The 25,159-nt window shown below is 39.3% G+C and overlaps 1 protein-coding gene and 1 non-coding gene across 2 annotated transcripts; both read left to right on the top strand.

Annotated features, from left to right (window-relative positions):
* Positions 1 to 9: 9 nt before the first annotated feature.
* On the top strand, positions 10 to 24,418 carry LOC119827783 (mitochondrial import inner membrane translocase subunit Tim23). The gene is made up of 7 exons (XM_038349675.1): positions 10 to 268; positions 2,384 to 2,442; positions 8,478 to 8,571; positions 8,749 to 8,833; positions 11,244 to 11,302; positions 13,670 to 13,780; positions 23,917 to 24,418. The coding sequence occupies exons 1-7, from the start codon at positions 163 to 165 to the stop codon at positions 24,030 to 24,032; spliced, it is 630 nt and encodes a 209-aa protein (XP_038205603.1). The 5' UTR covers positions 10 to 162; the 3' UTR covers positions 24,033 to 24,418.
* Positions 10,373 to 10,569, top strand: LOC119799587. Its single transcript, XR_005282870.1, has one exon. It is a non-coding gene; the product is annotated as a small nucleolar RNA SNORA74 (small nucleolar RNA).
* Positions 24,419 to 25,159: the final 741 nt, after the last annotated feature.

The raw sequence follows: 25,159 nt of genomic DNA, 5'->3' as shown, positions 1-25,159 counted from the left end.
CGTGGTGCTTCACGGGAGCCGGCGCCCGGAAGGTCAGCGTGTGAAGGTGGCAGTAGCAACGCGGGTCTTCCCGCTGTTGCTGTGGGGACCACGGCCGAGCACACAACCCCAGCCTGAGGTGGTGGTGGTGGTGGGAAGCCCACCGCAGTTTGCTGCGACATCATGGAAGGTGGCGGGGGAAGTGGCAACAAAACCACCGGCGGGTTGGCCGGCTTCTTCGGAGCGGGAGGAGCGGGTTACTCGCACGCTGATTTGGCCGGCGTTCCGCGTGAGTATCAGGCCTACCTTTGCTACCCTCTCTGACGGCGTCCTGGGACAACTAGAATTTTGCCCCGGTCCTTGTCGCTTTTCCTGCTGGCGTTCACAGGGTTCACCGCCAGGGATGGGGTTTCAAGACTGAGCGAATTTGGGGGTTGGGGGTGAGTGGCATGAATCACCGGAAGCTCGTTTATTGTCCTAGTTTCGGAAGGACACCAAAAATGTCTTCCTTTAGCACCCTTGTCCCTTCTTTTCTCTCGTCGCACGCTTTCCTGTGTGCTTGACCCTAGTTCTGGAAATAAACATATTTCATATAACAAGCCCATAGTTAATTTTTTCCACATGGTCTCTAAAAATATTTCTAAAATCTAAATAACGTTAGGCGAAAACCCTCTTTTTGAGACAATCCAGGGAACCAGGAGGAGCTGGGAAATGAGCTAAACTTTAAGAGATTTATAAACAAGAAAGAAGCCAACCAAATTTTGGAAGGGAAGTAAGCAGATGCAAAGCTACAGAGGCATGGATATCATTCCCATAAGTACGTATGTCAGGCTTTTAAGGTTTGGTAATTTTAGAAATTGAGCTGGATATATAAAATTGGGGCCTGAAGATAACAGGGAGTTGTGAGTAGCCTTTTCTTAAAGTGGGTGTTTCTTCTTGCTAATCCTTGTAGTATTTCTCAAAATCCTTTATACTTAAGAACATAAAGAAAGCCCTTTGTCCCTAATGTCTACTGTCTGCACTGAGTCCAGAACACAGTTAGTGTGCGTCTTAAGTTTTCTCTGTGTAGAGTGAAGGGCACTGCTTAATGTGACAAAGTAATTGCTGCTTTGTGTGTGTGTGTGTGTGTGTGTGTGTGTGTGTGTGTGTGTGTGTGTGCATAAATACTGCTGAGGTGAGCCAGATAACATAAAAAGATGGCCGTTAGTGATAAATGTCATGAAGGAAATAGGACCCTGAGATGATGGTGGGAGGAGGAGGCTATTTGAGAACAGATCAAGAAAGCAACTTGGGAGTTGACATTTGAGCTGCGACCTGAATTTAGCAACAAATGTTTGAGAGATGGGACAAACTTGATGGGTTACTTGAACCCATGTTGGGTCCATGTGTCTTTAGCTTTACAAGGGAGTAAAGTGATAAAAGATTGTAAAAGCAGAGAGGCAGGAAACAGCAGTAAAGAGAAGCACTTAGAAGCAGGGGTAAGGGGATTGTATTTGATCCAAGTGTGGATGGAAGCCACTAGGGCTGATTTCCTAGCGTCTACGGAGTGAGTTGAGAGGGTAAGAGAAAGTAAGTTAAGCCGTTGGTATGAGTGAGATGTGATGCTTGCACTAGGATGCTAGTGTAACGATGGAAAGACTGAAGTAACAGGACTTTGACTTGGTGGGCAGAGTCATGGTGAGTGCTTACATTTGTGAGCAATCAACTGAGATACAGAAGGACTCAAATACTAGATTTTAAATCTGTGAAAATTAATTTTTCTTGCTACTTATTTCCCCCCAAAGTTGGTAGAATTAAAGTTTTACCCTCTGAAAGTTTGTATTTTCTTTTCCATAAGCTTTCTCCCTGTGGTAACTACAAGCAGAATTGTCAATAGTGTGATCTGAAGGAGCTGCCTTGATGTACTTAGCCACAATCAAAAACACCAGCCCTACCACTGTTTCCCTGAGAGACTGAAAACTGTTTTGCAATTTGCTTGATTGTCTTGCTAGTTAAAGAAACTACTTTTATACATGATCTAGGAGAGCAAGTGGGTATGGGCACTTTCTGCCGAGCCTGGTGACGTGAGTTGGACCCCTAGAAGCAGACTGGTAGACGGAAGGGGCCATATGCACACCAGCACACACAGACACAGGCTTGTAAGAAAATGAGTACATGTTGTTTTAAAAAAAATAAATAAAAACAAACCAAAACATAACAGCCTAAGCTAATTTTCTGGGAGTGTCATGATCTGACCTGTCAGTACCAATGCCTTAGGAGAGTGTGGGGCATCAGTGCAGGGCATAGTTCCTCAAGACAATTTCACTTTTATTGAATTTCAAGAAATGTAACGATCAGCTGAATCAATCCTATAGGAAATAGTTTAAGGAATTTTGTATGATATAACATTTTGTTTTTTCTCTAGTAACTGGTATGAACCCCCTGTCTCCATATTTAAATGTGGATCCACGCTATCTTGTTCAGGTAAGATAGAGGTTTTACTGGTTTGATTTGGTGCCCTACGCTACCATGAAGGTCGCGCTTAGTGCTGACAAGCGGGAGGCACTCCTGGAGGGCTGGTCTTCCAGTCTCCATGCACTCCTCCTCTCCACAGACTCAGGTTTGTCTTGTGCTTCTTCCTGAAAACATTGGTGCTTCTCCTAAGGTGTCTGTTTTGTGTTGTGAAAAGAATCACAGTAAAAGTAATCTTTGTTTTTTTGGGTTTTTTTTTTTTTCTTTTTTGGTTTTTTTGAGACAAGGATTCTCTGTGTAACCCTAGTTGTCCTGAAAATCATTCTGTAGAGGAAGCTTGTAGGGAGTCTTTCTCTCTCACCAGCCAGCTCCCAAATAACCACACAGAGATTATTATTAGTTATGGAAGCTTGGCCAATAGCTTAGGCTTGTTTCTAACATGTTCTTATATCTTAAATTAACCCATTTCTATTACTTTATATGTTGTCATGTGGCTCATGGCTTGTTACTTCATCTCCTACATGTTATGCTTTTTCTGCATCTCTTCATGACTCTACCCTTCTTCCCAGCATCCTCTGTGCCTGAAAATCCTGCCTAGCTATTGGCTGTTCAGCTCTTTATAAACCAACCAGAATGACACATCTTCACAGTGTATGAGAAGATTATTCTGGTGTTTTGTTTTGTTTTGTTTTTTTTTTTTTTGGTTTTTTTTTTTTTTGGTTTTTTCGAGACAGGGTTTCTCTGCAGCTTTTTTTTTTTTTTTTTTTTAATAGAGCTTGTCCTGGAACTAGCTCTTGTAGACCAGGCTGGCCTCGAACTCACAGAGATTCGCCTGCCTCTGCCTCCCGAGTGCTGGGATTAAAGGCGTGCGCCACCACCGCCCGGCTAGAGAAGATTATTCTACAATAGAAGCTGCCCTTGAACTCAGAGATCTCATCTGCCTCTGCCTCCTGAATTCTGGGACTAAAGGTGTGCGCTACCGCTGTCACCACCCAGTGTAATCTTTGTTTTTAAAATTTAATTTGAAGTATCAAGGTCCTGTACTAATTATCAAAAGTTGAAAGACCAGTGTTTGAATCTTTCAATGACCTGAAGTTGATTTAACATCTAAAAATAAATATTGTGTGGTGTTTCCTGTTAAATGGCGTTTACAGAATATCTAATGCAATGTCATACTTAGTATATTTAAAAAAAAAATGACTGGGTGAATTCTTGAAGGTCAGGAGATCAGGAACAATACAGGCATGTTCACTGTCTTTACTTACCCTCAGAATTGAAGTGGATTCTGGCCAGGCTTGCTGTGTGTACCTTTAATTCCAGTACTTGGGAGTCAGGCAGAGCTGAGTTTCAAGCTACCTATATAATAAGACCTCAGCACTGGGAAGTAAGAGGTAGGTGGGTCTCTTGAGTTCAAGGCAAACTTGGTCCATAGAGTGAATTCTAGGACATCCAGGACTACACAGAGGTACCCTATCTGGAAAAACCCAAAGGGAAAGAAATGTTATCTAGAATGAGAAAAAAATCAAAACTGTTTGCAAATAATGCAAGATTCTTAACTACAGTAATTTGAAGAAAAACAAGCAAATTTATTATATTAAATAAATGAATTTAGCATAGTTGTAGAATGTGAGAGCTATAGACATACATTAGTCCTGATTCTATACAGTAGCAATGAGCACTCCAAAAACAGAATTAGGAAAATAGTTCCTTTTCATTTAGTGTAAAGTGTTCCAGGTCAGTGAAGGCTACTTGTAGATAACTAAAAAAAAAAAAAAAAAAAAAAAGAATGGAAAAACAGAAGAAAGGAAAAGTGACAGGGTAGCCTGGAAACTGGGAGAAAATATTTGTAAAGCACTGAATAGAGGACTTAAAATTCTTACATTTAAGATAAAAGAGTTATAAAATTGCATTGGGTTGGAATAGATGTTTTCATGAAACCATACAAATGTCCAATAATCACATTAAATGTAATCACAAATGAGATGCCACTTCACATATATCAGAAAATACAAATATTGGTAAGAAGATTGCGAAACTAGCCAGTTAGCTAGTAGGAATGTTAAATGATACAGGTGCTAAAGCTGGCATGGTGGTGCACACCTGTAATCCACTCAGCATGTGTAGGCAGGAGGATCCAGGCTATCCTTGACTGCATAGCAATTTTGAGAGTGAACTTGAGATTTCCGGGTGGGGAGGGATAGAGGCAGGGTCTCGTTTTGTAGCTTTAACTGTCTAGAGCTCACAATGTAGACCAGGTTGACCTTAAACTCAACAGCAATTCTGTCTCTGCCTTCTGAGTTCTGGGGTTAAAGGTGTATCCCACTTATTTCTGACCGAGCTTGAGTCTTGAGACTCTCCCTCTCTCAGAAAATAAAGAAGCAAAAGATAGAACTGCTTTGGAAAGGTCTGGTATTTTCTAGCAGTGTCAAAAATAGTATAACCACCTTTACATGAGACATTGTTAATAGTTTCTCTAACCACCTTTACGAGACATTGTTTATAGTTTCTCTAACCACCTTTACATGAGACATTGTTAATAGTTTCTCTTAGTCATTACTTTTTGTTGTCACTCTTAGATGCACATTGAGATTATTTTTTTAATTTACCTTAAGTAACAAATATTTCTGAAACTGACGAATATCTGATGTAAAAACAAAATTTAATTATTTTCAATATCCATGGTGTTGTCAGCTTGAAATTATAAAGATTTCACATAATCTCTGCCTTGTAGCTTTCAGGTACAGTACCTGTTCCCAGCTTTATTTTTTTCTTCTGTGGTCACAATACTAGTGCTTACTAGTGTTTTATTACCATTATGTCCTAGAGTATCAGCAGTACAAACTTAAGAACATCTCTGAATATTTCCCCTGTGTGGTGTCTTGGCATACCTACAGCCTTGTTTGTATGTGAATGGCTGTACACTTGTCTCCAACCTTTGTAGTGTTTACTATGGTTGATACTGCTGAAAAGTAGGTTGGTGCTCTCACTTGTCCTTTTTATTGCCAATTTTTAATTAGTTGTCTATTTATGAATTGAAAGGGTAATTATTTACCTTTTCTGATCAAATAAACATTTCTAAATAGAAGGCATTGGGAGTAATTTAAAATTAGGGCATAAGTTGAAAAGTCAGGAAACATCTGCTAAAACTATCAAATAGAATTTTTTTTTTGTCTATCAGATCATTTTTCTATGGTATGAATACATGCACATATTTGTACATTTTTTTTTTTTTTTTTGCTAAGGGGGTATAAACACAAGCCAGGAATGAGAAGCCCAAACAGCCACTTTTCTAATCAGAAATGGATTTATCAAAATTCAGTGTTTGCCATGGGGCTAGGAAAGAAGTAGAAGTTCTGCTTGTTAGTTGTTGGTGGTCTCTTTGGGTTCGCAGTGGTGCGTTGTACACTGTGCTCTATTCATCCCTATTATTTTAACCATTTTTACATGGGAAGATTCTTAATTACTTTTTATTGCTTTGAAAGACAAACATGACCAAGGCAACTCTTAGAAAAGAAAGCATTTAGTTAGGGACTTTGTTTCAGTTTCAGAGGATTAGTCCATTATCGTGGCAGCCGCAGACAGGCAGAGTCTTTACATCTGAGAGTTTTAAATACTGATCCATGGGCAGCAGGCACAGAGAAACATTGGGCCTGGTGTGGACTTTTTTGAAACCTCAAATCCCACCCCAGCTAAACACCTCCTCCAATAAGGCTACACCTCCTAACCTTCCAAACAATTCAGTTAGAGACTACACTTATTAATATATGAGCTTATGGGGCCCTTTTCATTGAAATCACAAGAAGCTTGGCAGAAATAAGTTGTTCATAAAAGTGTATTGGTTTCACCATTTGCTTCCTAAAAACTTTTGGGTTTTGGGCTGGAGAGATGGCTCAGTGGTTAAGAGCATTGCCTGCTCTTCCAAAGGTCCTGAGTTCAATTCCTGGCAACCACATGGTGGCTCACAACCATCTGTAATGAGGTCTGCTGCCCTCTTCTGGCCTGCAGACATACACACAGAATATTGTATATATAATAAAATAAGTAAATATTTTTTAAAACTTTTGGGTTTTTAAAAAAATGACGTGTTTGGAGACTAAAAAGATGGCTCAGCCTTTAAAGAGTATTAACTGCTATTGCAGAGGACTTGGTTTCCCTTCTCAGCATCCACATGGTGCCTCAGAATCATCCCTAGCTCCAGTTTCATGGGATCCAGTGCTGTCTTCTGTTGTCCTTGAGCAACCAGACATGTATGTGCTTCATATACATACTTGCAGATGAAACACTCAAATAAATCTAAGAGGGAAAGGTATAGTAGCTTTTTAAAAGTGATCATTTTTGCTAGTACTGGAGTAGCATCTCCCAAATAAGGATTTGGGGTAGAGGTACATGCTGAATTTGTATACATTCTGACTTTGCATGCATTTGCCAGAAAGAAGTTCTACAGTTCTGTGGTTAATCAAAGAAGTATATATCCCCTGTGCAGTTTGCAGTTATTAATTGGGGGGCTGGAGTACTTGCAAAGTCTTGCATTCTCCAGAACTGAAAACAAACAGAAGGGCCCTACAAATTGATGTATACTTCTATTCAGTCCTTTGAAGGTAGAGGTAGGACAATCAAGAGTTCAAGGTCATCCTCAGATACGTAACAGGTTCATGACTACTTGAAGCCCTGTCTGCAAAAAGAGAGAAGTTATTAAGTAGCTAATTTATTTTTGTATGATTTTGCTTCCAGACTGATAGTCAACCAGTATGTCTCATAGCTTTCGGTGTCGATCTTTAGGGCCAGTGTTTCTGAATACTGATCCTGTTGCTTGCTTAAAGTTTATCATTAAAGTAGATTGTATACAGCCCTATTAGAGTTACACTATTGTGGAGCTGAGAAATGACTCAGAGGATAAGAGCTCTGGCTGCTCTTCCAGATGTCGTGAGTTCAATCCCAGCAACCAAATGGTGGCTCACAACAATCCATAATGAGATCCGGTGCCTTCTTTTGGCCTGCAGGCATACATGCAGGCAGAATACCATATACATAGAGTTACACTATTGAAAGAATAGATGGAGTAAATGAAGGTTCAGAATAAGAATCCCACCAAAGAATTCAGTGTGTTTGTTATGCCCATGTCACTTATATTAGGCTTTTCTAGAGGAATGGAATTTATAGAATGAATCTATATACATTAAAGGGAATTTATTAGAAAGCCTTATCGGCTGTCGTCCAGCTAATTCAACAGTGGCTGTCTGCCAACAGAAGGTCCAAAATAGGCTCTAATACCAGTGAAGGAATGGCCTTAACATGAGAGCAAGAGCAAGCAGACAAAGAGCAAGCTTCTTTCTTCCATGTCCTTAACATAGGCTGCCACCAGAAGGTGTGGCCCAGATTAAAAGTGGGTCTTCCCACTTCAAATGATTTAATTAAGAAAAAAAAAATCCCTCTGAGGTATACCCACCTGCTTGGGTTTTAGTTAATTCCAGATATAGTCAGTTGACAACCAAGAATCATCACTTACGATTTATGGGCTGGCTATTAGTGCAGATAGTTTTCGTTTTGTTTGAATATGATAGCTGAGTTTGCAAGTTTCAGGCCAGCCTAGGCTACATAATGAGAACGCCTAAATCTGAAAGAGAAAAGTAGGGAGAAAGTTACAGCTTGAAGCATGATTCATAAAAACTCAGAGACAGATGTTGGGGTTTAACCTAAAGACCAGAAAAACAAAACATCCAGCCATGGCCTCTTAATCTCAACCTCAGTCCGAAAATGGCAATCCTGCCTCCAGAAATCTCAGAATGAGACTGAGATCTGTCTCCTCCCATCTTAAATTTTTCTCTAGTTCTGGGATTAAGGTTGTGCAACACTGCCACCTGGTACCTATGGCAAGCTAATTAAAGGTGTGTATCACCACTGTCTGGTCTATGCTGGCCAGTGTGGCTGTTTTACTTTTCTGATCCTCAGGCAAGCTTTATTAGAATACAAATGAAATGCTACCACAGTAGCTGTCCAAGTGCTGTCTTCAGGGAGCACTCATCTTGGTTTTCCTTTTTACCCTTTAGGATACTGATGAGTTCATTTTGCCAACTGGCGCTAACAAAACCCGCGGCAGATTTGAGCTAGCTTTCTTTACCATTGGAGGATGTTGCATGACAGGTGGGTAGTATATTTTTTTATGTCCTTATATCCAAGTAGTTAATAGTCCTTAATGTGAAAAATAACTAGAATATTGTTTTCAACTTAAAACATGTATCACATTTTTTATTACATAAAAAGCAAACCAAAAACATAAAGCCTTTTCTTTTTTCTTTGGGCTGAATTGTTGTGATTCAGGGGCTGCATTTGGGGCAATGAACGGCCTTCGGCTAGGATTGAAGGAAACCCAGAGCATGGCCTGGTCCAAACCAAGAAATGTACAGTAAGTCCATGAAATCTTTTGATGAATTGATGTTGCATATTAGTCTCAGCTTTGTTGTTTGGTGGTTACCCCCTGTGTTAATAAAATGCTTAGAGAGGGCTGGAGAGATGGCTCAGAGGTTAAGAGCACTGGCTACTCTTCCAGAGGTCCTGAGTTCAGTTCCTAACAACCACATGGTGCATCACAACCATTTGTGATGAAATCTGGTGCCCTCTTCTGGTGTGTAGGCATACATGCAGGCAGAATGCTCTGTACATAATAAATGGATAAATCTTTAAAAAATTAAAAAAATGCTTAGAGAATTAACATCCTCCGCTTTTTATAGTTGGTTTGGTTTTATCTTTCTAAAATATAAGAAAGCAGATTTCTGTGTGCTTTTCAGAAGAGTGAATTTTGAGATGGTGTCTTCATTCAGCTGGACTACCCCAACCTGGTTTCTTGGCTCACATGTGTTCTGTTCTCCAAACTTGTATGGCAGGCTTTTTAAATTGTTGAGTTGCTAATTAGGAAGTTTGATTGGGGCTGTAGCAGTAGAATACTTAATGAAATTAAAGCCATACCTAGCTTTATTAGCTCCTTGTTGACATGCTTCAATTCTGAAACTCAAATAAAATTTCTAGATCTTCAAGGTCGTGTGTGTGTGTGTGTGTGTGTGTGTGTGTGTGTGTGTGTGTCCGTCCATGTGGATGGGGGTGGGTGCATGTGAAAGCCAGAGGTAAGCCCTAAGGTGTCTCTTAGGAACTGTCCCTGTTATATCCATTGAGCCAGCTTCCCCTGGCTATTAGTAAGCACTAGAAGTTCTGACTTGCAAGTGTAATGCTCTGCCAGAAGGTGACAGCAGGCATGCTGGAGTTAGACCTAGGAAACCTTAAAGGCCTGCTAGCATTTTTCCTGTTCCTGTCACTGCTTAAATCCCTGTATTAACAAGACAAAATAGTGTTAATAGATGCCTGTGAACCCTAACTCTTCTACAACAACCGTCAGGCATGGCCAGCCATACCCAGTTCTTCTCTTGTATTGTTTGAAACAAATCCCCAACCAATGTTAAATAGGAATTTAGAAGTAAGAAATCTCTTAGAAAAGATACTGTACTTCAGTTTTGAAACAATAGTAGTATGATCTTTCTTGTCTTCCCATATTGGAAAACAGCATTTAATAATAGAAAAAAAGTAAAATTTACAGCCAAGAACATTGTGTGTGTATAGCTTCAGAATCTTAGTTTAATGACTTAGTATTTTGTGATTTTGAGTAAACTTCTCTACTTTCTGCCTTGCAAAGTTGTGGAGAGATGATAGAAGTGAGAACTAGGTAAAGACTCACTAAGTGGAAATGTGCCAGTGTAATAATGAAAATGAATAGTTTTTAAACTTGTTATAGATAATGTACTAAACTTACAATGTGTTAGTAAATATATAACTAATTAGAAAATACATTTCTCCATAGCCATTACTAGCTTTCTAAATGACATTTTGAAAGCAAACACATTTGTATTGCTATGGATCTTTGAGTTCTTAGTGTTTGTGGTTATAGTCTGTCATTTCCAGTAGTAGTCAGCCATCGCAGACACATTCCTGTGATGGTGTTACACTGCTGGGAGAGGAATGTGTGGTCTTCACCTGGTTGCTGCATCGCTGTTCTGGTGGGCTGTGACTCTGGTGTAAGATGCAACTGTGCTTCCTTGAGAGTGTGCTAAGCATTCATTTTGACTGCTTAGTTCTAGTGTGGGAGCAGACAATACTTTCTCCATGTATTCTGGGAATGAAGCCGTTCCCTCTCTTCAAGTTGGCTTTGCAGTGTATACACTCCTGTCCTTTCCGTTGATTCTACATGATATTCTGAAAATATATTCTCTTTCCCAAGAGAAAATCAAACCCTTGTCACAGTTTCAGTGACAGTTTAGTTTTACATAGATCAGTTTGTAAAATGCATTTCAGGCTGTAATTCAAAGCCTTTGTGTATTTAATCTGTCTTGAATAATTTTATATCTTTACTTACAGGACTTTCCTTTAGTCATTGCCCAGAGTGTTGGAAATTTTTTTATTATAACCCTCATTTGCCGGGCGGTGGTGGCGCACGCCTTTAATCCCAGCACTCGGGAGGCAGAGGCAGGCGGATCTCAGTGAATTCGAGGCCAGCCTGGTCTACAAGAGCTAGTTCCAAGACAGGCTCTAAAAAAGCTACAGAGAAACCCTGTCGCGCAAAAAAAAAAAAAAAGAAGAAGAAGAAAGAAACCCTCATTTATGTAAAGTAACAACCATTTTTATTAAAATCTTAGGTAATATTAATATGTACCTTAAAGTTACAAAAACATTGAGGGTCTAGGTGTTTTAAATAGTTACTATTGTGACTTATAAAATTACTAGTAAAATAATGATCCTAAATACATTTTTTCCTTGTTCTTCCTTGGTAGGATTTTGAATATGGTGACTAGGCAAGGGGCACTTTGGGCTAATACTCTAGGTTCCTTGGGTAAGTATAAATCTTGTTCAGTGAGTCTTTTGTTTTGAGACAAGGTATCATGTGGCTGAGTCTGAAACTTGTCTATATAACAAGTCTCAAGCTTGTTATATAGTTGAGGATAAACTTGGAATTCTGATCCTCCTGGTCCTACCTTCCAAGTTCTGAAATTACAGGTGTGCACTCGGGAATAAACCCAGTGCTCCATGCATGCTAGGTGAAACTTCATCACTGCAAAGAAAGAATGTGTAGTTGAGCAATTTGGTCAACCAAAATTCTGGCTCTAGGCTAAACAATTAACATTTAAATCCACTCTGGTAGTTATTGTTGCTGTCATCTGTGAAAAGATTTATAAGTGCTTTACTTGTCTAAATAGTGTGCTAAGTAAAACCCTGTTTTAAACTGAATGATGTTCAAGGCATAGGGCTGTACCTGCTAAGAAAGGCTCGAAGTCCTGCAGTGAGACGTGACAGATCTGCACAGACCTTCTGCTTTGTTTCCTAATCGCCTGTTGAGTAGCCTGTAGATTCTGGAACCTGAATGGCAGGCAGGGCTGCAGTGGCCTTTGTAGATAAGGAAAGCAGTCTCAGTTACAGGCGGGGTAATTAGTGCTGCTTAGTCAGAGCCTGGTGCCGTCATCACCTGTTAATTATAAGTAGTTTGTTCTTTTGATTGCTGGTGACTTAAAATTACCTGTGGCCCATATGCCTTACCATCTGAGGTTTATAGTTTACAGACAAGCTGACCTTTCGGTGCTACTTCCTACTTGTTGCAGAGTAAGTAAGAGAAAGTGCAGACAAAATTGTTGAAAACACAAAGGCCTCCATTGTAACCTTGTAACACTGTAACCAAGTAAGATTCTAACCTTGACTATGGTATTTGGAAGCAGTACATTTTGATACCATAAAGCCAAATTCACACTTTTTAATCTTGACAAATGACAGCTTTGATGTTCTGCTTATGTCTACAACCATGAAATACCCGCTTACACACACAAGTCATGGTCCTCTGCTCTTTTATAATTGCTTATATACTTGGGAAACTCAGCAGTATTACAACTCAGCCTGTATTACAACTTTCTCGTTTTTAGTACTGAAAATTCTACATTCGATAAAACCCCACGGCCCTAGACAAGGTGGAATAGATGGTCATTCTGTTGGTTACTGTTTTTCAATTGTAATGTCATATGACTGGTCACAATGGTATTACATGATCAGTTTCAGTTGAATATGCTTAACAGAAAGACAGCTTTCATAAAAGTAGAAGTTGCACAACAGGCAAAGGGTAAGGCTGTGTTTGATGGATTGTTGGAAAGGCAAGTATAACTAGGTTTGATTTGAGCCAGGATCTCTCTTTAGTTTTAGCTAGCTTGCTATGTTTTTGATGCTGGCCTTGAACACAAAAGATTTACCTGTCTCTGCCTTTAGAGTACTGGTGTTAAAGGAGTATGCTACCCATGTAGCAATGATTTTGAAACATGGTAAGAAAGTGTTATAATGCATTGTGCCTGGTAAATGTAGGTAAAGTACATGTAAGGGTTTGGATGAAGGTACTGTAAAACAAAGGGTTTTGTAGCATGTGGAAGTCAGACCTCAGATTTTTTTGTTGATCTTGCGTGCGAGGTTTTTGTTAATTTGGGGAGCAGGTGACAGAATTTTACTGTGTGGCCCTGGATGGACTAGGACGTGGCATGTAGACTAGGGCTGGCCTCTAACTCACGGAGATCTGCCTTCCTCTGCCTCATAAGTGCTAGGATTAAAGATGTGTCACTGTTGGCTATATTGTTTTCCTATAATAGAAATTTTTTAATTAAAAAATATAACAGCTATTTGCGGTAGCATAAGTAAAATTTTAAAATATTTTTCTTGGACTCTACAGTAATATTTTCTAGAAATAGCATTTATTCTACATCTTTGTATAATCGGTCAGTTGTGTGCTGCTATGTAAATGTGCCAGCTTTATATATCAGTGAATGTAGGTCTTCTTGGCTTTTTTGTTTTTGTTTGTTTTTTTTTTTTTTTGTTTTTATGTTTTTGTTTTTGAGACAGGATTTCTCTGTGTAGCCCTGGCTATCCTAGAACTTGCTTCATAGTCCAGGCTGTCTTTGAACACAAGAGATCCATGTACTTCTGCCTCCCTAGTGCTGGGATTAAAGGTGCACCACCATTGCTGGCATATTCATAGCTGTCACTGTGGTCTTCTGTATTATGGAAAGTTCTTGTCAGGATCAGTGAGTGATGCAGATATTTTGAGGGGATATTTTGTTTTTAGATTTTTTTTCTATTAGAAGCAGTGATCAAGTGATGTATCTGTTTGGGTGTGCATACCTACTATGATTACCATGTTAACCTTTACCACTGATCTCTGTTTCTGCTGTAGCCTTGCTCTATAGTGCATTTGGTGTTATCATTGAGAAAACACGGGGTGCAGAAGATGACCTCAACACAATAGCAGCCGGAACCATGACGGGAATGTTGTATAAATGTACAGGTAGGCAGTATTGAATGAAGTGAAATTTGTTTTTAGCTATAATATTCAGAGAAAATTATGTGTAATATAAATGTGTGTGTGTGTGTGTTTGTTTACAATGCAACCTAGTACACTAACCTTACGGTTATGAAGGGTTTTGTTGTTTTCTTATTGGTTTCTTCTTTGTTGGTTTCACCTTGTAAACTGACCTTGAATTTACCATCCTACCTTACCCTCCTGAGTACTAGAATTACAGGCTGTGCTACACTATGCTCGGTATTTGTCCCTCCCCAGCTCCTGGCAATCTCATACTCTACCTTTGTTACCTCGTAATTGTACCTGTAGTGGAACGCTACGGTATTTGTCCTTTTATGATTGCCACACTGTTTAACTGAGCATTCGTGACTTCCATGTTATATTGTGCTTCTAAATCTCTTCCTTTCTGCATCTGTCCCCCTATCAGATGATGAAGGTTTCTGTTTGTAAGCCATCTAATTTACAAACATTAAGAGAGTAAACAAGTTGAAGTTAAGGCAAGATAAGCTGTCTTTACCTGTTGCCTTTCTTTTATGATGTACGCAAAGCAAATCCTAATCTGACTCAAAAGTCCCATTGCTTTTTGCTTTTTTTTTTTTTCATACCACATTGTTTCTTGGATGGAGTAATAATGGAAAATTAAAAAAAAAAAAAAAAAAAAAAGGAAGAGGTAATAGTTGAGCTGGGCCTGAAAAATCGACTGAATGTATCTCTTAGTCACATAACCATGAGAAAGGTGTAGGACCCAAGTCTGGAAGAGAGTTTTAGGTTTGGAACATAGGAAGCCATAGTGAGAAGTTTAAATTTATGTTAAAAGTCATGAGAGCTGTTTGAATAAAGAAGTACTAGACTTGGTCTGGAGAGATGACTTGACACTTGACTGCTCTTCCAAAGGACCTGGGTTTGAGTCTCAGCTCCCACAAGGTGGCTCACAGCCATCTGTAACACAGCCAGTCCTCTGTAGCTACTGCTTACATGTCATATGCATACTCACATGCAAGCAGAACACTAGTATACAATCAGTGAAAGAATTATTGTAGTCATACTGTGGGAGGTTGATAGAAATGTGGTTAGAAGGTAGAAGCATAAAGTCAGAGTAGAGCTGGGCAGTGTTGGCGCACACCTTTAATCCCAACACTGGGGAGGCAGAGGAAGGCCAGCCTGGTCTGCTGTGTGAGTGCCAGGACAGGCCCCAATGCTACACAGAGAAACTTTGTCTCAAAAAAACCAAATAGATAAATAAGTAAAGTCAAAATAGTTAAAGAATACTACTAATGATGTTTAAGGGTTATGATATTAGCCTCAACTCAAATGACAGACGATTAAACTTCACAACTGATGAAGACGTGAGGGAAAGTCACATATTAAAGACAGTTGGATTATGCTGGAACTGTAACTTAGTTGTCAGAGTACTTGCCTAGCATATATGAAGTTGTGCTGGGTTAGATTTTCAGTGCTGTGTAAAACCGGATGTGGTATACAAGTGTAATCAAAGTACTCAAGGTGGAGAATCAAAAGTTCAAGGTCATTTTTAGCTGCATAGGGAATCTGAGATCAAGCTTGCCTCAAGACATTGTCAAAAAGCAAAGCAAATAGAAATCTAGTTTGTAACATGGTAAAAAAAATTTGTATTATTAGTTGACTTTTGCTTTGCTGACTGAAATGTCTGACAGAAACAACGTGAAGGAGGGAGTGTTTATTTGGATTGAATGTTGCTGAGTGGATAAGGCCTGTAGCAGCAGAGCAGTTCATGTTATAGCTTGTCAGAAACAAAGGAACAGTGGCAAACAACTGGCTTTCTTCTTTTCCCCTTTTCTTTTGTCTAGCTCCCTGCCTATGGGATGGTGCCACTTTCCTTCAGGATAGAATTTTCCCCTTCAGTTAATCCTCTGCAATGCACTTAGAATCAGTCAAGTTGACATTAACCATCACAGTGTGACTTTGAGTGGCACATAGTCTGGCTCGCTGAGCACTGTATCTTATATTTATATAGTCTCTTTAAGGCAAGAGAAAACTCAATAAAGTATGTCAACTGTTTTTGACTCCCATAGTACTGCATCCTTTTAGAAAAGTGATGTTTTGTCTCATTTTATGTCTCCCAGTGATTCTTGGTCATTCGGGCAACTTTCCTATAGACATTGGTTTTATTTAGCAGAGTGAGTTGTATAGTAGAACCCTGTTCAGATCTTGTGAAAGTTTTTATAAATCCTAATTTAATGTCTGGTAATATTATAAACTACTTGGGAGAAAGGTGAACACTTAATTCTGCAAGTTAAAATAGGCACGTTCAAGCTTGTGGTGAAATGGGAATACCATTTAGAAGATAAGACTTAGAAGTCTGGTTAATTCCTAGCCGTTAAACTGATCCTTGAGAGCCGGGCGGTGGTGGCGCACGCCTTTAATCCCAGCACTCGGGAGGCAGAGGCAGATGGATCTCTGTGAGTTCGAGACCAGCCTGGTCTACAAGAGCTCCAGGACAGGCTCCAAAGCCACAGAGAAACTCTGTCTCGAAAAACCAAAAAAAAAAAAAAAAAAAAACTGATCCTTGAGGCTCACTCTTCTACCTGATTTGATCTCTTGATACATTGAAGACTCCAGAGTACACCATTCTTTCATCTGACTTTTACTTCTCATTTAAGAGTCTTTATTTTTCATGTGCCCTTTTCTTAGCATGCTCTTTCCTAATAATGGTTTGTTTTTTTTGTTTTTTTTTTTTTCAAATTCTCACCTGTCTGTTTTTGTTTATATGTGGCTTTCTTGAGACCTCCCTTAAACACTGTAGCACATGAAAGTTCTGTCCTGCAGGGTAAATTGCTGAATGCCAGATTACTTAAGAAAAACATCTGTATATTAAAAGTGATAATAGCTATTGCCAAAGTGACCTTTGAAGAGTTTATGTACCATTATCAGTTTGAAGTATCATCTACCCCATTTTTAAGCTTTATTTTTATTATTTTAGTTAATGTGTATTACGTTGGACACCCTAGGTGTTAAAACTCCTGAAGCTGGAGTTACAGGTGGTTGTGGCTGCCTGATGTAGATGGTGGGAGTCGTGAACTGGTGAAAGATAGTTTTTGTTGTTGTTTTTGGGTTTAGTTTCAAGACAGTGTCTAGCTCTGTGAACGAGGCTGGCTTCAAGACTTATGGGAACTCACCACACGTAAGCCAAAAATAGTGTCTTGTGTCTCGCTTTGTTTTTCCCTAGTTGGTGATAAGATTGAGCAACTTCTGTTATTTATTACCATTGTAATTTCCCTGAAGCTCTTTCTTCTTTCCTACTGGGTGTGCCTTCAATTAATTTTCAACATTATGGCAATTAGCCTTTTACCTATTACATATGGTATGTGAAATTTTACCTACTTTTAAGCTGGACTTGAGACATTTCTGTTCAACTACTATCTATCTCAAGGTACTGAGATTGTCATAGCCAGCCTGAACAATTTATTTCAAAAAGTAAAGATAGGATCAGGTTATCACTCATGGGTAGAATGCTTACCTATCATTCATGAGACTCTAGGTTCAGTTTCCAGTTCCTCAGGGGAAAAAAATCTTTTTAATTTGATACTTTAAAACGACAGTAATGGAAAAGGTCATTAAGGGGTACTTTGGAATGTGCATTTGAAGTCTGTAGGTCTCACATTTAGTTTTGACATTGGTAAAGAGAACCATTAACTAATGGTAACCCTCATACTTCCTAAATTTGGGGTACTGACTTTGAGTATCCTTCCACTAATGTTACTTTATGAACTGACATTGTTATGGAAAGCTAAGACTTAACAGAAGGCAAAGAAAGCAGACCCACTCTTCGTTGACTTCTTTGGCTTCTTGGGCCTTATTTCTCAAGTACAAGCTCACTTTAAGATGCGTACTTGTTGATGGCAAATTAGCTGTTCTCTTGTGTTACATGGAATCTAACTCCCATCCTTTAGGAAAAAAAAGCACAAACATTAGTCTAGGTTAAAATTATGAACCCCCCCTCCCCAGTCTTTTTGAAACTGTATCTCTTGTAGCCAAGGCTGGTCCCCAGCTGACTCTGTATTAAGATAGACTTGACCTCCTAATCCTCTAGCCTCTGCTTCCCAGGCGCTAGATTTTCAGGCCTGTGCCACCATGCTTAGCTTGAGTTTTTCCTTCTGCTCTAGGAGCTCCATAACAGTTTACACACCACACTAAAAGTGTTTTTACACTGAAGTTGAAGTTCTGTGTGTATTCTGCCACACAAAGTTTGTTCCTGTGGTCGGTCAGTCCTCCTGAGTTTAATTAGAAATTAAACTCTTGTAGTGACTTTAGTGTGAAGTGATGTTGAGATTTTTGGTCAGCAGATATTATCAACTGTTCCACAATTGCAGTTGCTCAGTTTCACAATTGGCAATTCTTGTCACTTGACATAGTATTTGTCTTAAAGCAAATTTGGTACATTTTTAGGTTTAAGGTTACCAACAAACAGGAAATAGCATGGTGTTCTACCTTGTTTGAGAAAATGAAGACAGTATGTGGGTGTCTTGGAGCTTCCACACCCCTCCCTGTGGGCTAGGAAGTACCTCCTACTCACTTTGAGCTCTATGTGTCATGAGTAGAGTAACACTGTTCTTGTGTTTTGTGTGAGCTCCTATTTTTACTTATTTAAAGCCTAGTGTGGTGGTTTGTACATGTGATCCCAGCGCTGGAAATCCCAGGCCTTTGGGAGGTATAATGCTGGGGTTATAAGCTTGGATTAGAGAAATGTGCTACTGTACCTAATTTATGGGGTACTAGGGAGTGAACTCAAGGTTTCATATTCTAGGCAACTAACTACACTACCAACTGAGTTGTATCTCCCGGCCCCCTGGGAGCTCTGTTTGTGTATCTGTGTGTATGTAAAACATAAAATTCCAGGTACAATCCATTTTCAATATAGAAAGCTGCTCTTATTCACACATATCTCAGGAAGACATGGAATTCTATAATTCTTTTGGAGCTTTATGTGTGTGGAGTAAAAAGTACGACTTGATATTTGAAATGAATGAACAACTAGAACTCAAAATAGTGTATCTTGCACAATAAAGCAATCATAAACAAAGGTACCTTTCAGAGGCATAAATGTAGAACATATGTTGTTAATTAATCTGTTCAAACAGAATTAATCTGTTCAAACAGAAATGCATTAATAGTGAATTCATCTATTGAATCTGGATGTGATAGTTAACCATTTTAAAGATTATAGGGCAGGACCACAACATGGCTCAGTAGGCAAAGGCATTTGCTGCTAAACCCAGTGACCTAAATTGAATCTCTGGGACATACATAGTGAAGGAGAAAACTAGCTCCTACAAGTTGCCCCTTTGACCGACACACAAACCATGGCACATGCACACCTGCATCCAATAAGTAAATGCATTGCTTAATTAAAGATTGTGATATATCTTAGAGAACATATTGCTCAGTGAATATTCCTCTTCTGTGTCCTAGCAGAATTTGATGGTTTCTCTTTACCCAGACAATTTTTATGTAACTCTTGGGACTTTGATTTGTGTATTTATTTCCTCTGTGTGTATATGCCTAAGCACTCGAAGGTCAGAAAATAACTTTGGGAAATTGGCTTTTTCTCTTTCTACCATTTGAGTCCTGAGAATCGATTTCTAGTTGTCAGGCTCAGAAGCAAACACCTCTACCTGATGAGGTATCTTTCTGACCCTTATTTGTGTTTGAATATTGTTTCATATACCCATGTTTATAACATCCACAATCCTCAAAAGATGAAAGTAAAGTAACCCAAGTATCTTATTAATGGGTGAATGGATACACAATGAACTGTATTATTAAGCCTTTGAAAAGCAAGGGAATGCTGACATAGACAATAGCATGGATGAATTAAGAACATTGTGCTAATTAATTAAGGTAAGACAATCACAAAAGGACAAATGCTGATTGGCTCTATTTAATAAGTTACCTACAAAGAATAGTCAAAATCATTGAGATAAAACAGTAAAGGGACAGGAAATGAGGAGTTACTCTTTAATACTTTGTTTTGCGAGGTGAAAAAATTCCAGATGTGGATATTGTTGTAAGTAACACAATATGGGGCAAGAGAAATGGCTCAGCAGTTAAGACCACTATGGAAGAGAGCCTGGGTTCAGTTCCTAGCACCTGCCTTGGGTGTTTTACAATTGCCTGTAATTCTAGCTTCAGGGTGACCCTCTGGCCTCTGAGGGTACCTACATGGGCTAGGATAGTATACTGAGGGCATGCATGTGCACATACACAATTTATAATAAACTTATTTTAAAAACTATGCAAATGTTTATTATCATTGAGCTGTATACTCTATACATGCCCCGCAATTTTATTTACTTTTTCAGTACTGGAGATTGTCCCTAGTACTTGTACATGGTAAGCATTGACTTTTCCACTGAGCAGCACCCTTAGTCACTGTACCAATTTCTGGTGGGAGGCGAGTGAAGGCAAGATCTCCTGTAGACCAGGCTAACCCCATACTTGTATGTAACCAAGGATGGATGGCATTTAACTGCTGGTTTTCTTCAACTACTAGAATGCTGAGATTATAGGCATGTACACCGTATTAATTGTATATGGTATTGGATATGGAACCCATGGCTTTATTGATGCTGTTGCTAGGCAAGCACTTTGTCAGCTGAACTATACCCCCAGCCTTCTTTACCAGTTTTTAAAATGAGTATTTTAAATGAAACTTCCAAAAGCCAAAAAAATGCATGTAAATTAATTTTGTTCCTCTAAAGCAGGAATCGGCTAAAACTGTTTCACCAGGGCTGGAGAGATGGCTCAGTGGCGAGCCATTAAGAGCTCTGGTTGTTTTTCCATAGGACCCAGGTTCAATTCCCAGCACCCAAATGGCAGTTTATAATTGTCTGCAACTCCAGTTTCAGGGGAGTTGCACACCAATGCACATAAAGTTGACCCTTTTTAAAAAATAATCACATTTTAAATTGTTGTTATATAATGAATGGCCTTTGCCCTTCAGAGCCTAAAATTTTTTACTATCTGCCTGTTAAAGAGAGGAGTTAGGATTCATTGCTATAAATTGACATTTTAATGAATTAGCTCTGCTGTTAACCAGTTCTGTATCCCAGAAACAAGGCACTTAAGTGTTCTGACCCATGTTTCCCTGTCTCTTCAGAAGAACTGGGTAAGAAGTGATCAGAAGATAGGAAGTAAATGAAACACAAATCTTCATGTTTGTTTTACTTCATTGAACAATGGTATTGCTTACTTTGTTGTTAGCAAGTATATTGCTGACCAACTTCCTGGTCTGAGCTAGACAGATTCTCAGTTTTAAGAAAGTCTAAAATAGGGGACCTTTAGTTTGTTATTGTTCTGTTTTGTTTTTTTAGCAGCCATTTGGTAAAACCCAAAATTTAAAGTGTTAAAAATTAGAACTTGGGGAGCTGTGTGTGGTGGTGTACGGCCTGAACCCCAGCATTTGGGAGCCATAGACTAGCAGATCTCTTGAGTTTGAAGCCAGCCTGGTCTGGTGTGTGTGATAAAAGACTGCTCTTAAGCTAGGATTGGGTGTGTGACTCATGCATGCTGCCTATGTTTGCTGTCCTCTTAGGTTTTTCCCCCTACCTTTAAAGAATGAATGTTATTGGTTTGAACTAAACTTTTGTTTGTTATTTTTTTTTGTTAGAAAATGAATGTTTTCTGGGGAATCAGTTATTTTTAAGGTACACTTATTGTGCATTGGTTTCCAAAGATCTTAAAGCTTTATAGGTTCCATTGACATTTTGTAGTCCCTAATACACAAACTAAGAACATTCCCAGGGAAGATTGTTGTTTTAAATTTGAGAAATGTGGAATCTCTTGCACAGAGGTCACTCAGAAACTGTGTTCTTAGAGCACACAGTCAATTGTCAGAAATGATTTACAAAAGTTTTCTTCCAGCCGGGCGGTGGTGGCGCACACCTTTAATCCCAGCACTCAGAGTTCAAGGCCAGCCTGGTCTACAAGAGCTAGCTCCAGGACAGGCTCTAGAAACTACAGGAAAACCCTGTCTCGAAAAACCAAAAAAAAAAAAAAGTTTTTTTCCAGACCAGAGGCTGGCCGTGCATGCAGCTACACCCCAGCACTAAGTGAATAGACAACCTTTTGGATCAAAAAGGCCTTGGGGGTGAGGGGTTGGGAGGCAACTTGTACAAAATTAAATGTTTGGTTATATGAAATAGTTACTTTCCATTACCTGCCCTCTGTCATTTTTCTACTAACTGGGAAGAGCACCTTTGCTTTATCTTGATTTTGAGTGGGGTTTTGAGGATTGTATTTTGGTTGCCTACTTAGAGAACCTTCACTGAACCCAAATTTAGATGTAATGACTTTTTTCTTGTAGATACCTTTATTTTTCTATATGTGTATTTCCGTTAAATGATTTTGTTCTAATAAAAGTGTCCAGCTCTACAGCTTTTTCTTAATTTATTAGTCAGAGACACAACATTGGTCCTTATTAAACTAAGTGGATTAAATTGACAAGGTAAGTGTTATTTTCCAAATTTTATAGATTCGAAACCATCCTGAATGGTTGTACATTCAACTTACAATCCAAATACAACAAGATGGCAGAGATGGGAACTTAGAAATGTCTCCCATTTACTTCACAATTTTAACTTTGTGTATGAGTATTGTACCTGCATGTGTGCATATGAACCATGTGTGCCTGAGGTGGCTATGAGCCACCATGTGGGTGCTGGAAATTGAACCCAGGTTAATATGCCATCTTTCCACCTCCCTTCCCCCATTTACTTTGATTTTTGTGAAACTTTGTCTTGTTTTTTTAATCCCTCCCACACATTTGACAGCAGCTAGAGGTGTCTGCACTTTCTCTTTAAGTGGGAACAGTTGAAGCACTTCAGTGGAATCCTGACAATCTAAGTAGGTCAGCTATCATAGCCTTCAGACCAGAGACTCTGAAGGGGAGTAGCCCTCTATCAGCCGAGGCCATCTGGTAGGCACAGTGAAAGAGGGTTAGTTCTGCCGTTCTAACTGAACCAAATTGTCACTGAAATTATAGAGTTGACTGTCGTGGAGCTCCTTTTATTATCTCCATTTTTGGTGCCAAGGCACATGCGGAGGTCAAAGAACAGTTTGCATCAGTTTTCTCCCATCATGTGGGCTCTGAAAACCAAATTCAAGTCAGGTGTCTTTAAAGCCCCCTGAGCCATTTCCCTGGGCCCCTTACCTTTATCTTAAGACATGACTCAGACACCTGTAAGCTCTCTGAAATTTGTGATATCTAGTTATTGTGGAGCTGCACCATGCCTTGGTCTCTTTAAGTGTCTTTGGGAAACCCCATTCTGGTGGAGTTCCTTCTCTTTACTATATAAAAGTTATATAATCCTGAATGATTGGGTCATTTCCTATTTTTAAGAAACTTCTGAGTCACTTTCTCTTAATAGATTTGATGGTTATTTTCAAACAACTGAAGCTCTCTGCATTTCAGATTAAATGCTTATAATTTTTCCCCCTCATGAAAACTTTGTTGACAAGTACAAGTAGCTTAAAAAGTCTAATCCTGAATTCTTTCTCAACTAGTCTGCTATGGTCAGTGCTTGGGTTAATGAGATTGACACATCAGTGCAAGAGGGGCACTGTCCCTTTTTGTCCCTGTGTATGGGCTCAAAGCTTATTTTTATCACTACTGCTTAAGTCCTCAAATATTTAAGGACCTGTCCAAAGTCCGAATGCTGACGATAGTTTCCACATAGGCTGCTCACCTTGTTTACAGTCTTAGTCTTAGATCCAGTGGCGGTGCTTGTGACAATGTAAACTAACGAGGAGGTGGAATGACTGATGTGTTTGAATTCCCGTGGTTACGGGTTGGATTGGAAAGCACATCACCAGTTTTTTAGGATCTTGGGTACAAATCATGAAAAGTATGAACAAGTCATCAATTCTAAAATACAAAAGATGTATTGTGTGATTTGGGAATTTATATCCTGAACTTAGTAATGGCTTAAAACTTTACTCCTGCTTGGAGTAGAGTATTTAAGAATTTCTCCATGATAGCTTTATATTTTACTGCCCCTTATCCCACTTTTATTTGTTGCATTTTTCTACTCCTTGATGCTAGGACATGAAATATATAAGGTTGTTTGTTTTCCTCTTCTCCCCAGGTGGTCTTCGAGGAATGGCACGCGGTGGCCTGGCAGGACTGACACTCACCAGTCTCTATGCACTGTATCACAACTGGGAGCACATGAAAGGCTCCCTGCTCCAACAATCACTCTGAAGACCTTAGCCTTCAGGATGGGGGACATTTCACAGTCATCCCGACAGACTAATAAGTCAGTCTGGAGTAGCTCTCTCTTGTACTACAATTACTTTGAACAATTGGAAACTCTGATTTGCTGTGACAAAGATCATGGATGGTTAGCCTGGACTGCACTGCGTGCCCTTAGTGAGTGGAAGCCAAACCCTTTTGGTGGCTCACTGAGTATGTGTTTTCCTCTCCTTCGGAGATGGTCTTACACCTGTTTCTCTCCTGCCCCAAATTGGAAAGCCACTTACTCTCCAGATCCAGGCCGTACTCACTTCAGTGCTTTTATCACCGTGTTTATCAGTTAAAAGTCTAAAGCGAATGGTGCCCTGTATTCCAAATAAAGGGTGAAAACAGAACCAAAGTCATGATTCTAGCATAAAACAAAGTATAATAACATCTGGGTGTGAAAAGAGATGGCTTATTGGGTGAATCACTTGCTGCACAAATGTGAAGACCCAAGTTTAGATCCCCAGCAGGTCTGGCAGCCTGCCTATGACCCCAGTGCTCAGGAGGCAGTGACAGGATCCTTGGAACAACCTGACTAGTTAGGTTCAAGTGAGATTTGGCTCCTGGTACCTAAGGTGAAGAGAACACATGCACACAGACAACTGCTGGAGTCTAAAGCAACAAGCCTTTTTTTTGTTTGTTTGTTTGTTTTTTTTGTTTTTGTTTTTTGTTTCCTGCTAGAATTGACCCAAAACAACGTGTCGTTGTGTTTCTGGTGAAACAGCTAAAGTGAGATTTTCTTCCAACCTAGCTGACATTAAACAACCTCAAGATACTTTAATCATTAGAGTGGTATGCTAGAAAGAACATTCTGTCCCAACAGTTGACCTTCACTCTATATGGTAACTCTTGGGGAATAAATATTTAAGGGCTGGAAGTTTTCTAAGGAGCCTGGGAAAACTAAAGTGGAAAAGTGACAATCACATAACTACACTGCAGGTACATACCGTGATAAATACTAAGCAACTCTGGCTATATGGTTGAAAATATACACTAGGACCTTTTTGAATCTATCTAGTAAGGGGAAATCTGGCAAAACCAGTGGCCAGATTTCACTGTTGTGCATGTGTGCTTTTAAATAAAAATACGTG

This window comes from Arvicola amphibius, chromosome 12 (assembly GCF_903992535.2).
Source record: "Arvicola amphibius chromosome 12, mArvAmp1.2, whole genome shotgun sequence".
Classification (NCBI taxonomy): domain Eukaryota; kingdom Metazoa; phylum Chordata; class Mammalia; order Rodentia; family Cricetidae; genus Arvicola; species Arvicola amphibius.
The sequence above is the reverse complement of the archived record's forward strand: the minus strand, read 5'-3'. Positions and strand labels throughout refer to the sequence as shown.

Coding starts and splice junctions, on each gene's coding strand:
- LOC119827783 (XM_038349675.1), top strand. CDS start 163: ATGGAAGGTGGCGGGGGAAGTGGCAACAAAACCACCGGCGGGTTGGCC. Junction 269..2,383: donor TGATTTGGCCGGCGTTCCGC/GTGAGTATCAGG, acceptor TTTTTTCTCTAG/TAACTGGTATGAACCCCCTG. Junction 8,834..11,243: donor TCCAAACCAAGAAATGTACA/GTAAGTCCATGA, acceptor CTTCCTTGGTAG/GATTTTGAATATGGTGACTA.